Raw genomic sequence first — 16,783 nt, forward strand, 5'->3', positions numbered from 1 at the left:
AATATGACATGACTTTACGGAGGATGTAATAAAAAATGACATTTTGCAAGTGATATGGTGTCCTATTTGAAAAGAATAAAAAAAACTCTCTGTGATCACTCTCCTGTTAACCCCTAATAAACCCACTTGGAGGGGCAGGAAATCACTTTAAAATTAAATTAGTGGTACACCAATGAGACATCATTTCCTGATGTGCACATCATTTATGGTTGGTCTAAAAGATAGTCATGCTCTGGCAAGAAAATAACTGCTCTCATCAATAGTAGTCACCCTGTATAAGATAGATATCTACTTGAAAATCCACAAATAGCCCTCACTTAAAGCGACTCCGTACCTTCAGATAGCTGCTTTTAATCCAAGATAATCTCCTGGGGTCCGTTCGGCAGGTGATTCAGTTATTGTCATAAAAACAACTTTTAATCCTGCAGCGCTGTGATGTAAACGGCCGGGGCTTACATTTGTATATGCAAGCTGGCACACCCTCTCTGTCCTTCCTTCCCACCCTCCTCATCATTAGGAATGCTCCAGGCAGATTATTGCTTCCTATTCCCCACCTGTGTGCATAATGAACATGGGCTGGATCGTTAATACACCTGTGCAAAGCTCAAACAGCAGTAAATGTTCCTGGATCATTCCTAATGAGGAGGAGGGTGGGGAGGAAGGACAGAGAGGTGGTGCAAGCCTAATGCATATACAAATGTAAGCCCCTGCCGTTAGACACAACGCTGCAAGATTAAAAGTTGTTTTTAGTGTGTTACTAAATGGAAAATGGCAAGTAAAGTAGAGCAGAACACATATTATTGTATACTGTAGACTTATCCTTGGCCCTCCTGGTTCATTGTCATAAATTCCCAGGAAATGGTGTGTACAGCATTGACCAGTGTCATTTTAGTGGAAAAAAAAAACATAGGCTGAATTCAAAAATGCTTAATGTCTGTCTTGATTTGTGACCTGCGATAACCTAGGCTCAACTTATAATATGCAGATCTGCTATTTATCAACAACTTCACCTAACAAGAACCTAACAATAGCCCAGATTTACTAAAAATGACGGATTCTTCAAGTGAAAGAGGTTATCCAAGCTAAGAAAAACATGGTTTCTTTCAGAAACATCACTACTCTTGCCCTCAGTTTGGTTGTGGTTTTGCAGCTCAGTTCCATTGAATGGATCAGAATTACCATACACAACCTGGCGACAGGTGTTATGCTGTTTTTGCAAGAAAGGAAATGTACATTTTGTAATCCTAGTTAAATCCTTTAAATTTGACAGAATAAACATGCTCCACATTGCTCACAGTGAATTAGATTGTTTGATAAATCTTGTGTATTCTTGGACTGTTGGGCCAAGTACTATATTTATTATTATTATGTGCCAGAATTCTGGTGCAATTGTGGAGTAAAGTGTCGCCTTTTAAGCCATGCCTCCTTCCCCCAAATCCAATGCGTCTTTAACCAAAGTCTTTTACAAAAATACAAAATAATTGTGGCGTACAGCATGCAAGTCAGATTTTATTTTTCAAGCAAATCATGGCAGAATTCTGGCACATTTTTAATAGTAAATCTCAGCCAATGTTTAAAAAAAAAAAAAAAAAAAAAAAACATGCCTAAACACATTTTTCAAAGATCTCTCTGTAGAAAGGTATCTGGCAGCAGTTTAGTCCTCACTTCCCTTTAAAATAACTGAGCACAATTGATAAAGTGTGTCTTTATATGGTGGATTAAGCAAAAATAGTTGTAGGTTGAAAAAATTGCTAAAATAGCATTGTCAAGAAAAGTATGATATAGAACATTATAGTGTGCAAAGATAACATTAAAAAATAAAGGAGTATTCCACTCAACTATAACTTTTCATATGTTGCTGCCCATGGTAAGACTACCAATACCTTCTATTCTTATTAAATATTTAGTCTCCTTCCCTTAGCTCTGAGCTGCTGCTTTCTGCTGAAGACACAAAAATCTGTGTGTAAGCTTTTCTCTCTCCCTCTCCTCCAAGACAGCTGATATAAACAAGTCCCTATCAGCAATTTTGTAGCAACTTTGTAATGGTGAGAGTATCATTCACAGTAAGTTAATCAGCAACTTGTCCTCAGATTAACCCTACCGGCATTACAAAAAAGCTACAAAGTTGCAGATACAGCCTGCCAGGTACTTGTTTTCATTATCAGTCTCAAAAAGGAGGGGGGAGGAAGGGGGAGGAGTGAGAGACTGATAGAAATGCTCACACAGTTTTTTTTGTCAGCACAAAGCAGCAGGTCAGAACTTGAGGAAGGAGACTGAATAGACAATAACAAGTATGGGATCAATTGTTAGTCTCACCATGGGCAGAAACATATCAAAATTTATGTTTGAGCAGAATACCCCTTTAAAAGTGCATACCTAAACAAATTTGCAACCAAAACCTGTTCTTGTGCAGCAATATCCTTAAAGGAATGCTATATTATATGGTATTTTCTTTTCACATTTGCTTTTTTTTTGTATGCTAATGTTTAGAGGAACAAAAAACAAACAAACAAAAAAAAAACAGATAAGCCAAAAGTTAAAAGCAAACCAATCTAAAAAAGAAAAAAACCCACAAAATGTAAAGAAAGTTATAAAAGCGCTTTGTTAAACTTGGCTGTCTGCTTGTCAGCTGATTGCTTTTGAACTCTGCATCACTCCAAGGGCCTGAAAAAGCTGGATACAGTCTTGGGAGAGGTTTCCCAGGATTGTATATAGGTTTTTCAGGTACCATGAGCGGCACAGAATTCAATAGGCAGTCAGGCTAGAGAACTGAATTGTGCTGACCACTTCTTTATACTTTTATGGGACACATTTGCATAAATGACCTATGTGACCTGTGCAGAGGTCAGCCGCCTAATTAGGGTAAGTGACTACAGTAAAAACAGCACATTTTCAAGATTGTACAGTAAATATAGTAAAATAGAAAATTAGAGGGAGAAAAAAAAAATCTTAAAAGTGGAGGACAAAAATGTTTATAAATCAACTTGTGCCAAAGAGACAAATTTGTACCTCACGTCTTGTAAATTATTTAAAAAAAAAAAAAAAACCCTCAAGCCTTCTAGTATTTATCAGCTGCCATATGCCAGGCTGTAGATTTTGGCTTTAAAACAACACCAGAACAGTGGCTCTGGCTGTTTTATAGCCCGACAGAGCAAAAGCATGCATCTCTACCCAGTTGTCGATCAAACTTGACTTTTTCACTTCATTACAGTCCATGCAGCTATCCCAGTTGTGATCAATAACTTTTAATATGTCTGATGACACATCAAAAGTTGTGTGCTTTCATTTTATTCTTGTTTAAAATGACTCTGTACCCACAATCGCCCCCCCCCCCCTAATTTATCCTACTCATCACTCTAAACACTAAGTGCTGGATCGTCAAGGCACATGTGCAGTGTTCAGACAAGTGATGATTATGACAAATCCTGCCTGAGGCATTTTTAATGATGGGGAGGAGAGACACAGGGGAGTCACAGGCCTAGGGCACAGACACTCTAGACCACGCCAATTTGACACAGGGCTTCAAGTTTAAAAGTTCTTTTTAATAGGAAAATATTAGCTACACGTCAGAAGGAAAGAAGTAGCCTAGATGGCAGATAGTTCATTTATGACACAACAACATTTGTATACACAAGGCATACATAAGAATATCCACATTATTTTTTTTAAATAATTATTGCTGCACTATATAAGCAAGAAACTTACCTGTGAGGTTAACTGTATATATTATATATATATATATATATATATATATATATATATATATATATATATATACCTTCCCAACTGGATAGTAGTTTATAAAGCCCTGGTGGGTGACACTGCTTATGTCACAGGAAACACATAAGGCCCAGTGTGTAAGCAAAAACTCTCCAAATTATGTAAGTGTATTTGTGATAAGTAATTACTAGAGATGAAGACAAACAATAAAGCATGCTGTTTATTAAAACTGAGGTGGCCACAAATGATAGCCTTACAGCTGTACGCTCAGCACCTGCAGTGCACTTCACCTATATATAGATTACTGTGAAAATGGTTTACAGGGTGTTCTGGATTACTATTGAGCATGCTGTATGTTAATGTATATAATAAGCATCTTGCAATTACTTACAGAGCTGTTTTTCTTGCTTAGACAAAACATGTTGCTAAGGATACGTGCGCACATTACAAGATCTCTCTGCTCCTGTAGATGCATGTGGAGGTGGTGAAGGACGACAGGGAGGAGAATAAACCGGGACTCTAAAATAAGAATACATTTCATATTATTACACAGGTCAGCTCAATCATTCTGGAAGCAGAGCCTACCCAAACTAAGCATAGACTATAATATGTTTTTTTTCTAAATCTTTTGGCCTTTTTAAAAAAAACTTTTTTTAAATGGTCACTAACAGTAAACTTGTCAAACTGTTCTTTATGTATACAGAAGTAATGTAGCATTATTTCTAGGCATAATATAACTTGTACATAGTATTTTTGCTTGTTTTCTATCTGTACTCACCATCTGTAGTTTTCTTTTGTTCTTAAAGCATCAAGTCAATACTAGCTGTAATAATGTATTTCATACACTGGACACATACAGAACAGGAGATCCTCCTAGACTATATCTCAGGAGTAGGGAACCTTGTCTCTCCAGCTTTGGCAAAACTAGAAGTGCCATCATGCCTGGACAGCCAAAGTTAAAGCTTTGGCTGTCAAGGCATGGTGGGAATTTTAGTTTAGCAATCGCTGGAGAGCCAAGGTTCCCTACCCCTGCTCTATAGCATACCCTCAGAAGTAGCAGTAGGGTTGTAGAGAGCAATGTAAGCTGTGAATTAAGCATACAAAAAGAGTAAGTGGGGATTCAGCTCACCTAGATGTAATCTTCCTTGCAGCAATCACAAAGGGTGGAGGGTGCACGGATGTCCGGTGCTGGCCAGGCACTGATTACTGAACGTAGGTAAACAGGAGAAGTGGTGGATTCCGGCACTCTAGACATGAAGCTAAAACTTAACTTTTAATAAATATGCATTAAAATCAGAAGATCCACCCCCTTGTATTATGACGTGGCTTCCGCACAATTGTATGCTCTATGTTTTTAACCAACCTTTTGCTCACAAGCAGTTAGACCATGATTAAGCGCAGTCGCGTGAAACGCGTTGGTCTGCTTAGCGACTTCTGATTTTAATGCATATTTATTAAAAGTTAAGTTTTAGCCTCACGTCTAGAGTGCCGGAATCCACCACTTCTCCTGTTTACCTACGTTCTGTGAATTAAGCAGTGGGGTGCAATATGGCACCCACTTCAAGCTGCTGGATTGTCTGTGTGTGTCTTCAGCCACTGTCCGTCCCCTCTCAATAGAATTCTATGGGAAGTCTGTAACCTGATCCCTCACTGAGCTGACAGTTCGTTTTATGTCTCGCAATGCATCAGGTGGTTCCTCTTATTACTTGTTTAACGGGAGCCTACATCCACACTAGTGTTAGGGAAGAGAGTGTTTGCTTACTTGAGTCCAAGAGTAAGGCCTTTTGCTGCCCCCCCCGCCTTTTAGTTTTCGGATCATCAAAACAGTATCATCAAAACAGAGGGGTAAACAATGCAGTAATGTTTCTGTTGCACAGAGTACATGGAATTTTGGGGTCCACTCTAATAGCAATAACTAAACTGGAGGTGCAATATTCTGCAGCCACTGCTCCAAGACACACACTCAGCGTGCACACTTGCACGGAGTGTATCACGGTTTTTGCTTGCCACTGCAGCAGCCGTTAAGCCCCAGCCATAACTATTCCCTGCTTTGTACCTTGCCTCCTTGAGAAATCCGGCCATCTGGAGGAAACGCGTCGGAGGGTAAGGGACCAGCGTTACTGTTTTTAGGGCATAACAGGGTGTTGATTCACCAAGGGGTAGACCAGGGTAGGGGTCGCCCTTATTAGGGCGAGTGCCCCGCTCCCCCCTGTGCGAGTAGGGGTAGTATACACATACCACTCGGTTAGGGCATAATAGGGTTATATGGTCCCTACTCCGAGTGTATCCTTCTACCCTGGTGTCATTAATTACCTATGACCATAGCTGAAGCAGCACACTTAGACAACAGCTGATGGCTCTAGGTGTATACTATTGAGAACAGCGATTGCAGATTTGTTTTTGTGTTGTGTGTTGGTCTGTTTATGTGGGGTATAATTTTATTCGTATTTAATAAACGTTAGGTTTTACATATCATTTGTGCACCCCCTTCTGTGAATTCTATGGAGGTGCAATATGTAGAGGTTTTTACAAAACTAAGGTTTAATGTGTGCTGTAAAATGTTAACTATGTTCTATCAGTCCACAGTGGTGGGTGCCATCTGTATTGCAATTGTATGCTAGGCGATGTAGCATGCATGTGTCTGCTGCAAACTAAGCAACTTATCAGGGAGGCATGCTTGCTGGTTGTTTGCCATTTGGCAACCTTTGAGAATGTACTAGAGCAAAGAATTCTTTAAGTGACACTTTCATCGCCTTTTTGCATTATGACTTCTCTACATGAAAACTGCAAAATTTACCCTTTACACCTGTGTAGAGAAGTCAGAATGCAAATTGTTCATAAGGCAGTTGAAAAACCAAGTTGTTAATGGGAAATATATAGGAAATCCCTTGTATCAAGAGCTATGGGGGTGTACAACAATTACACAAATGTTAAACCTTTAAATCAACTGTATAATCCAATGTCATGACAAATTATCATAATACTATTGATGTTGTACCAATTGTGTATTGTATAGACTTGTCTGTATTATTAATGTATGGTGATTCCAATGTCAATTGTCTACTGTTATGATTCATGTCTTTGCTGTGCTGCTGTGATATTGAAATTTCCCTCAGGATGAATAAAATGTATTGTATTGTGCATCTTCCTTTATGCAAACAGGCAGGGATCTATGAATCAAGGCCAGGGACCATCCTGAAGACTCAGAGCCCTGTTCCTGGCTGAAGTCATAACAATGATCCCTTTGAAGTGCAGCCTCTTCCATGTATATACGTGAAGACAGCCTGAACAAATTTTTTAAGAAGACGTTTGGCCTTATCAAAAATCTGACAGGTTGCAGATGCAAATATTGCTTACCTCTCCCGTTCCTGCGACGAGCAGCATGATCGGCCCGGGATCTCGGCCGGAAGGCATTTTCACATTTGATGATTTCAAGGGAAAAATGCCCATCCCAGCTAATGGAGAGTCCGCCCCAGTCACTGACTGGCTGGATGGCCAGTCCATCAGCCTGGTTGTGACATCGGCTCTGCTAGAGATGCCGGAGCCTGGTGGGGATCCCAGAGCAGCGATCAAGTGCTAGAGAGGCACATGGAGAAGTGAGTTGGTGTAGTTTTTTTTTTTTTATCTTCCCCCTGGCCCTGATGTTAGAAAATGTTTTCCCCTGGCCAGACTTCTCCTTTAAATTGAATGATGAGGGCGAGGAACCTGATAAATTGTGAAAAGGGCATTGTCCACCTCGTAAAAGTATACCACGCAGGGTGTATATCTATACAGTAGGATACTTCAGAGCCTTCAGTCAAATCAGCATCTTTTTCAGAAATAAACATCAAACAAATGCTAAAAACATAGATGTGGACAGGTCTTTACTCAGAGCTGAATTGTTTTCATATTGTTGGTTAGTAAATTACACTAGTATTTATTGTTTTCTTTAAGAAATTATAAGATTTCTTTTCACTTTAGTAACTATGTGCCTATTGCCATAAGGATTACTGAACTAAAGCTAATTCTTCTTGAAATTAAGGATTGCAACACACCTCAGTGCATATACAAAAGTATCTCAGCAATCAATGATTTCATTTAATTGAAAAGCAACATTAATCTGAGTTTGAGTAAGCAAAGCCATTAAAGCCTTTAGACCAAACTCTTCCTGGAGAGCAAGGAAAACATAAAAACACAATAAAAAAATTACACCACAAATGAATGTAAAATTCAATCTGAAAATAATCTTTAGTCGAATTTACTATCAAGCTAGTTTTTCTTCTTTATTATTAAATATTTAATGTATTTTCCGGCGTATAAGGCAACTGATATCTTAGTAGTCTCCCCAAGAAGACATGTTGTCTGCCTCCTTTCTGAAGATCATTAAAAACATAAAACCCAGCACACTTGATTCAGGGTGTATCTGCTGTTGTTAAGACCAGGGAGCACAGAGCCATTTATTTTTGTAGACTACTAAACAAAGAAACAGAAAGAAAAGGCCTATATGTGTTTGATACATTCCTATTGGCAGACAAAAATTTGTAACTTCTGTACAGTGTATTCCACTAGGGGTCATTAGAAAAAAAAATATCTAAATATACAATCCAAATATAGATTCTCCCACCATCCCTCAACATCAACTAAAAATTTATAAAAAAGAAAAAGCTTTGTAATTATCATCTAGATTCCTAGACACCTAGATAATTGTGTAAAAATCTGTGTCCTAGGGGATGTACAATTATTGTCCTATATGTGGGCTAGACAAGTATTGTGGTGGTTTTAGTCTAACAGGAGGGTGATGCCACAGTGGAAGTCCATGCTGTGTTTCATAACAGGGGCATGAACTGCGACCACGATCCTATCTTTTCCTCTATATTTAAAGGGAATCCGTCAGCTCCTGGGCACTACCTAAGGTGTTGACAGTGTGCTGTAGCTGGCAGCCCCCAGTAAGCATGGTGCCTTTTTGGTAATTTTCCGTGCAGTGGATTATGTACAATCTTATGTCTCCTACTGTCACAGAGCTGTTGTTCGCTCCACACTTGTCACGCATCCTCCTCCCTCTTCATGAATAACCAATGCTGCCCGGCCTTCTGCTCGCTCAGCTGTTAGATTGCAGATCAGTCCTCTGTAGGCAGGTTATGTCTTAAAGAATCTCGCCTCCCTAATGTGTTGGAGCTGTGGTCTAGGGGTAACTCACTTGTCTAGAGACCTGCAAGCAGTTCATTCTCTGGTTTGAATCCCCTGATGGAAATTAAATATGTTTTTTTTTCCTCATTATTTTATCATTTTTAAGGCTATGTTTACACACACAGTATTTTTGCTAAGTATTTTGGTCAGTATTTTGCAACCAAAACCAGAAGGGGATTGAAAACACTGAAAGGCTATGTTCACACACTGTTGAAATTGAGTGGATGGCTGTCATTTAATGGCAAATAATTATTTTTCTTTTTTTTTTTTCTTTTTTTTTTAAAACAACGTCCGATATTTGCCATTAAATGACGGCCATCTGCACAATTTCAACAGTGTGAGAACATAGCCTTTCTGTGTTCTCAATCCACTTCTGGTTTTGGTTGCAAAATACTGACCAAAATACCGAGCAAAAATACTGTGTGAACATAGCCTTAAAAATTAGACAATAATGAGAAAAAAAAAAGACATCTATTTAATTTCCATCAGGGGATTCGAACCAGAGAGTGAACTGCTGGCAGGTCTCTAGAGAGGTGAGTTACCCCTAGACCACAGCTCCAACATACTAGGTAGGCGAGATTCTTTAAGACATAACCTGCCTGCAGAGGACTGATCTGCAATCTAACAACTGAGCGAGCAGGAGGCCGGGCAGCATTGATTATTCATGAAGAGGGAGGAGGATGCGTGACAAGTGTGGCATGAACAACTGCTCTATGAAAGTAGGAGACGTAAGATTGTACATAATCCACTGCACAGAAAATTACCTAAAAGCACCATGCTTACTGGGGGCTGCCAGCTACAGCACACTGTCAACACCTTAGGTAGTGCCCAGGAGCTGACGGATTCCCTTTAAACAAATGCGATCCAAAAGTTGATGCACAATAATCAGGGCATATGAATAGGTGGCTAACCAGTCACCCTATTTAACCTGGCATATAAAAAAAAGGTGATACTCGGCTACACAAGAAGAATCGAGAAAATATATTGCACAACTGTCATTAGTCCACGGACACTATAATATTAATTGTCAACCACAATGTTAACAATTGGTTTAACTTGTATCCACTTAAACATGTTATCATAGCTTTACCAAAATAAAAGTGTAAAATAATTCCAAGAAACTGCTCCTCTTTGTAGCTTTTTATACCATTAAATATACAGAATGTGTATGACTGCTCTTACCAGGATTGCTATACAACTCGCTCTCCACTGTCTTTGCAATGCATTGAAGTTTGGTCTCCTGAAGGGAGTCATCCGCATGCATGATCGTTGGCAGACTGCCCAGTGTATCATGTACCAAGTTTGCCACTTCCCGAACATCAAATAGCTTCAGCAGCTCTGAGTATACAGCTGGGAAAGAATTCAGAAACACAGCCTGGAGAAGTGTGGAAAGACAAGAATATACTCAGGGGACAGTCTAATGATTAGAATCTCAGATTTATCACAGTAATAATCTTCACCTATGGAAAATGTGCAACAATCTTATTCTGTTCTGTATATAAAGCTCGTCTCCAGTTATAAAATATATACAAAAAATAAAAATTACAGTGGTTAGCACTGTAGCCTTGCAGAGGTGGGGTTTTGAGTTTAAATCCACCCAAGGATAACATCTACAAGGAGTTTGTATGTTCTCCCAGTGTTTGTGTAGGTTTTCGTCAGGTACTCAAGTTTCCTCCCATACTCCAAAACATACTGATAGCTTAATTTTTCTAAACTGTGGGCCCTACTGAATATTCCACTGCTGTTCACGGTTTCCATTGAAATAGTAGTCTTAGGTTACCAGTAAAGTGTATTTAAATGCCTGATCTATTACTACTTTTGTAGAGTTTGAGATTCAGTTGCTGAATATAGGACTGTCATGTCTGAGACATATGGGCTGATCTTTAGTTTTCTCATGATTTGTGCAAAGTGTTTGCAAATTAATTAGGTGTTTACTAAACTCAAGGGCATTTACGCTTTCGGCATGTTTGAATATGTATACAATTTGGGTGACTGCATTATACAGGAGTTGATGGAATATACTGACAGTATTTATAAACTGATCATAAGCTATTAGTGCTATTTTTTATGGAAATAAAAGAAAAGCAGTAACCTGTGACTGAGACAAAGCACTTGTTCCTTTGCTTTCTTTGGATAGGAAGAAGCGAATTGACATCATAAGTTCTTGAATACTACATCGAAATTCTTCTTCATTTTGTCCACCAGTTGCAAATGAAAAAAGTTTCCTTGATTGAACAATATACTTAAAAATATATTCTTGAGCCTACAATACAAAAAGAACAAAAAAAATCATCATCAATGTACCGTAATAATGCTTTTTATAATCGTAAAAATGATCAGTAGGAGATTGTGCCATGCACGTGCCAAACAGTTGCAACATTCAGATAGCATGAATTATTTTATGTAGGATAATTTGTATTCAGGATTGGGTTTGTTTGACTACTACACCAGGCAGTAACCTAATACATGAAAGTGATGAGATAGTATAATGAACTGTTTTTGGGACCCAGCTCCTGCCTCTTCATGATTCTGGCTCCTGCAGTTATGAAAGTACAAAAGTAGGCCGATTGTCAATTATCACCACATCAAAGTGAAGCGGCATAAATCAGTAAAGAAAAGATGAACCCGTATGTAAATGAGAACAAAAGTAACTCTCATTCTCAGTTTCATTACCTTCAACACCTCCTGGATATGCTCCTGCCGTTCTGCTTCAATTATCCGGTCCACATACCATTTCAGCACTTTTATGAGGTCTCTGGAAAGTCAGAAGATAACATATACATGTGTGTTATTTTATTGTAAACATGAGCAAAGTAAATACTAAAAAGAAGAAAGAAAATACTAGCGCCATAGCCAAGAGGCACAACTTCTTTTTCTACCTAATCTATATGGCTACAAAAAAAGTTTAGCCACACAGGTATATTAAGTGTTCAATTAAAGTAACACTAACACAATATTATTATAAGTGCTTGAGATAGTTTGTACATGACACAGATTTGCTCTCTCTAAAAGGCCCTATTACACGGAACGATTACAGGCGATAATCGTTACATGTAATAGAAGGCAACGATCAGCCGACATAAACAATATCAGCTGATTGTTGCAGTCGTTTATTCTTCAACACTGTTGAAAGACAAACGACTCATACAGCACCGATCTGATGCCGACGTTCCGTAGAACCGGAGCGGCAACAGCAAACCTCTGCTTTATGCTATGGGCTGCCTGGACGATGTAGCGATCACCCAGGCAGCCCCCCCCCCGGCTCTTACCAGCTTGCTGCTGCCGCGCTTAATAGCGGCGGCCACGAGTGGGGAACGAGGAGCAAACAAGCGCTAACAGTGCTCATTTGCTCCTCATAGTCGCCCTGTGGAATAGGGGCTTTAGATTACAGACCCATGATATGTACTTTTCTCTATAAGCCTACACTAGTCTTACAATCTAAATGTCCTTAGTAACCAATGACAGTTTGGCTTTCACTTCTAAAACTGCATTGAAACAATGCTGGACTATGTGGCTATATACAATTTAAATTAATTTTATCCATACAACAATTTACAACTCTTATCTCAAATTGGTATGTTGCATTGAAAGACAAAAAGGTACTGACAATCCTCCTTCTGTAAAAAAATGTGTACTGCATGTATGCTATAGAAACAAAGAAATTCCTATTTTATAATGTACCTGTAAGCAAGGGCACCTGAAAAATGTCCTTCTATGTAAGTGTCCATTACAGGTTTAAAGTGCTGGAATTTACTGTCTTGTAGTAGATTTATTATATGAACCTGAAAACACAAAGCATTATTAGAAAAAAATGTAAAGTACTAAAATGGCTTTAATACTTCTTAGATTAAATTTGCTAATACTGTTTAGGGCACTTACCAAACAATCAAAGACTTTTGAGCTGTACTTCTGGGAACTTTCATTTAAAATGCCAAATAATGTGTCCAGTGTATCCTGCAGAAACTGGGAATGGGGAAAATTGTTGGTTTAGCTTAGTAAGGTATACTATACTGTAAGGTATACTATACTATACTTTACCTACACTAGGCAGCTTACCTTTACAATTTCTGAACCATCAATTTCCTTTAATTTAGACAATGAGCCTGGGATCTTATCAGGGTGCATTCTCCATTTAAGCAGATCCAGCATGTCCCCTAAGAAGTAATAATGAACATATACACAATAATGTGCTAGAATAATATATAACTTTCAGATTTAGGCATAAAAAAGTTCCGTGCAAATAAACACTGGAATTGTGGTTAGAAAGATGCCTGGGTGTAAGGAATGTTTTAGATTCTTAAAAGGGTATTCCTGGAAGATAAAGTTGTCTATATTCTGTTAAGGCTGTTGTAAAAACTAAAAACAAAAAGTTATACAAACCTACCCTGGTCCCCTACAGTAACCATTGTCACTCCTACCCCCTACCTGCTGCTTGTCTCTTCTCTTTGCTTCCCAGAAAATGCGCTGGAGGAGGAGTTGGCAAAGTAATGTCTTGCCTCAACCAGTAATAGGCTGAACAGGCAGGTCCTGCTTCATCACATTGTCTCAGAAGCAGAGAGAGAAAATGAGTGGGGGTAGGAACTGTAAGGAACTGCAACAGGAGCAGAGTAGGTAGGTAAAGTTTTTTTTTTTTTTTTTTTGTAACAACATCTCCAGCACCACACATTTACTGTACATTGTTTTGTTTACTTTAAAGTCATCTAATGTATCCTTTAATCTGAAGACTGAACCTTGAACTATGCTCACACATAGCATTTTGGTTAGTATTTCAGACAGTCAAAAAACGCAGAAAAGGTGCAAATCTTTCAATGATACTTTTCCTGGTTTTAGCTAGAAATACTGACCAAAATATTATGTCTGACCAAGGACCAAGCCATTTTTCAAATCTGACATGTCTTACTTTATGTGCTAATAACTTTGTAATGCTTTAACTCAAACAAGTGATTCTGAGATTGTTTTTCACAACACATTGTACTTTATGTTAAAGGAGAAGTCCGGTGAAAAATTTTATTTAAGTATTGTATTGCCCCCCAAAAGTTATACAAATCACCAATATACACTTTTTAAGGGAAATGCTTATAAAGTGCTTTTTCCCCTGCACTTACTACTGCATCAAGGCTTTACTTCCTGGATAACATGGTGATGTCACGACCCGACTCCCAGAGCTGTGCGGGCTGTGGCTGCTGGAGAGGATGATGGCAGAGGGATGCTCAGTGTCCCCCCAGTGCCCTGTGTCCCCCCCTTAGTGTCCCCCTGCCATCATCCTTTCCAGCAGCAACAGCCCGCACAACTCTAGGAGTTGGGTCGTGACATCAACATTTTATCCAGGAAGTGAAGCCTTGATGCAGTAGTAAGTGCAGGGAAAAAAGCACTTTATAAGCATTTCCTGTAAGTCTATATTGGTGATTTGTATAACTTTTAGGGGGGGCAATACAATACTTTAATTAAAAAAAATTGCTGGACTTTTCCTTTAATGATAAACATCGGTCGCCAGCTTTAGTGATCATAAGTGAAAAAATGTGCCTTTTTTTTTTTTTTTTTTTTTTTTTTTTTAAGATAGTCATGGCACAAACATGTGCTAATAATTTCCAGTTACAATATCTCTACTTCATGTAGACATCATTTGGTACATGTAATTTTACTTTATAGTGGGGAATTTAGTGATATAACAATTTCCAAAATCCATTTACTAAGAAAACTGTTCATTTCTTAAATGGATTTGAGAAGCCTGTATGTTAGGAACCCCATTATGAAAATTGCACCCCTCAAAGAATTCACAGCACTTTATAGGAACTTAGGTGATTAATGCTTCAGGTGGGTCACATGAATTTAAGCAAAGTGAAGGTGAAATTTTAAAATCAACTTTTTTTTTTGAATATTTTTACATTTTATTCTATTTGTAACACAGCAGTTATTAACCGAACGCCTCTTAGTTAATTTAGCCTGGGAAATGGGGGCAGGGCTTTTTTAAGACTGGCATACTCATACACCAGTCTTAATAAATGTCCCCCAAAGTGAGCATTTGACCCCAAACCCACAGGTGTTTTCCGGAGCTTAATGCTCTGGAAAATCAGATGTTGTAAAACAAAAACTGCAATTTTTCCAAATATGCCATTTCAGTGCATCATATGTTGCGCCCCTCTAGTGCCACCAGGTTTCAGTGGTCAGACCCACAACAGTTACTTGTCATCTATTCTGTGGAAAATTTAGGGAAAAACCTTGGGGGGGGCCCTTTGTCAGATATACTATATATACCCCCACCACTGCCACCTTTCGACAGAGTTGTATTTTTGTTTTGTTTTTGCAGAATGAGCTGTACTTTTTGTTAATACCAAATTTGCAACACAGGTGATGTTTTAATCATTTTTATTCTACATTATTTTGGAGTTAAGATAAGGAGTGTTTTTCCTTTCTTCTGGTGTTCACTAAGTAATACTAATTTTGTTTTGTTTTTTTAATATATGGCTTTATTGGCAAAGGGGCGATTAGTTTTTTCTACACTTTTTTTTTCTAAAACATTTGTTTTGTTCTTTTTTTGTCCCCTTAGGGGACTTAAAGGGGTAGTGCGGCGCTCAGCAATTATTCACAGAATAACACACATTACAAAGTTATACAACTTTGTAATGTATGTTACGTCTGTGAATGGCCCCCTTCCCGTGTCCGACCACCCCTGCCCGTTTACCCGGAAGTGTGGTGCATTATACATACCTGACGTGTGTCGACCCCCGTCTCCGATCTTCAGACAATGAAGTCTTCTTCGGGCGGCGAACACCTCCGACTGTTCCTAGTGCCGGCCGCCCTCTGCAGCGTCATCAAATGCTCAGCCGCGATTGGCTGAGCATAACTGTGCTCAGGCAATCGCGGCTATGCACAGTCATGACGCGGCAGAGGGGGGCCAGCATCAGCGATGGCAGGAGCTGTTCGGCCGGCCTCCAGAAGATGACGTCTTGGCACAAGATGGCGGACGGGCGCGACGCAGATCAGGTATGTATAATGCACCACACTTCCGGGTACATGGGCGGGGGTGGTGGGACACGGGGAAGGGGGCCATTCACAGACATTACATACATTACAAAGTTGTATAACTTTGTAATGTGTGTTATTCTGTGAATAATTGCTGAGCGCCGCACTACCCCCTTAACAATGCTTGTTAAACTAGTTTTACTTTTTTGTATTCTTCTGTAGCTGACAGATATGGAGGCCATGAGTTGGCCTCCGGCTGCCCTGGCCTGCATCAGGACCCCACAATCACATTGCAGAGGTCCCAATGGGTGACAGGGGTAGCTCCCTCCTCCTGTCAATCCTATAGATGCAAGTGGCTATAAATCGCCATGACAACAGTGTACATCATGGTGCATTAATACACTGCACACCATGATGAACCAGTATGTCAGAATGCCTTAATGGATTGAAGTCCAGACTACCAGCTGACTTCATATCACAGACTGAAATGCATGTAAATAATGGCCTAGAATAACTTAAATTGTCTAAATTTTAGTCAGTGTAAATCCAGGTCTGTGTGGTTGATGCAGAGGTCATGCGGTACCGCAATTACAGCTTTTTCACCAGGCACTATGGCCTCTATACGCCTTAAAATGATGGGTTGCGGGGGCGGAGCGAACCACTGATGTGAGCGGTCGCACGCCAGCAGAGCTCCCGCTCCACACAGCTAAATAAGCGGCCCGACCAAGTTTCTTCATGCCCTGCTGATGGGCAAAACTACCAGGAGGTCCCCGAGATCCCCCGCACCGACTGGCGTCCCCCGAAAGCGCCCCCACACGCTTGACCGTTACCTTATCAGGCGTGAGGGAGAAGACGCGGTCCCGAGCCGGCACCCGCCCGCAGCCTCTCCTCATCCTGCTGCCCGACTGACCCGAACGGCGGTGAGAGCCCACAG

The 16,783-nt window shown here is 39.6% G+C and overlaps 1 protein-coding gene across 1 annotated transcript in view; it reads right to left on the reverse strand.

Moving 5' to 3' along the window:
* Positions 1–16,783, reverse strand: part of LOC138777494 (dedicator of cytokinesis protein 4-like) — a gene marked incomplete at its 5' end in the record, with an annotated part of 79,462 nt that overhangs the window by 15,041 nt on the left and 47,638 nt on the right. Inside the window, 7 exons of the mRNA XM_069956299.1 lie at positions 4,112–4,239; positions 10,069–10,261; positions 10,979–11,149; positions 11,560–11,641; positions 12,568–12,668; positions 12,766–12,849; positions 12,943–13,040. Of these exons, the coding sequence (XP_069812400.1) occupies positions 4,112–4,239; positions 10,069–10,261; positions 10,979–11,149; positions 11,560–11,641; positions 12,568–12,668; positions 12,766–12,849; positions 12,943–13,040 (857 nt within the window). The remainder of the gene's footprint in view (positions 1–4,111; positions 4,240–10,068; positions 10,262–10,978; positions 11,150–11,559; positions 11,642–12,567; positions 12,669–12,765; positions 12,850–12,942; positions 13,041–16,783) is intronic.

This window comes from Dendropsophus ebraccatus, unplaced genomic scaffold, assembly GCF_027789765.1.
Source record: "Dendropsophus ebraccatus isolate aDenEbr1 unplaced genomic scaffold, aDenEbr1.pat pat_scaffold_574_ctg1, whole genome shotgun sequence".
Classification (NCBI taxonomy): Eukaryota; Metazoa; Chordata; class Amphibia; order Anura; family Hylidae; genus Dendropsophus; species Dendropsophus ebraccatus.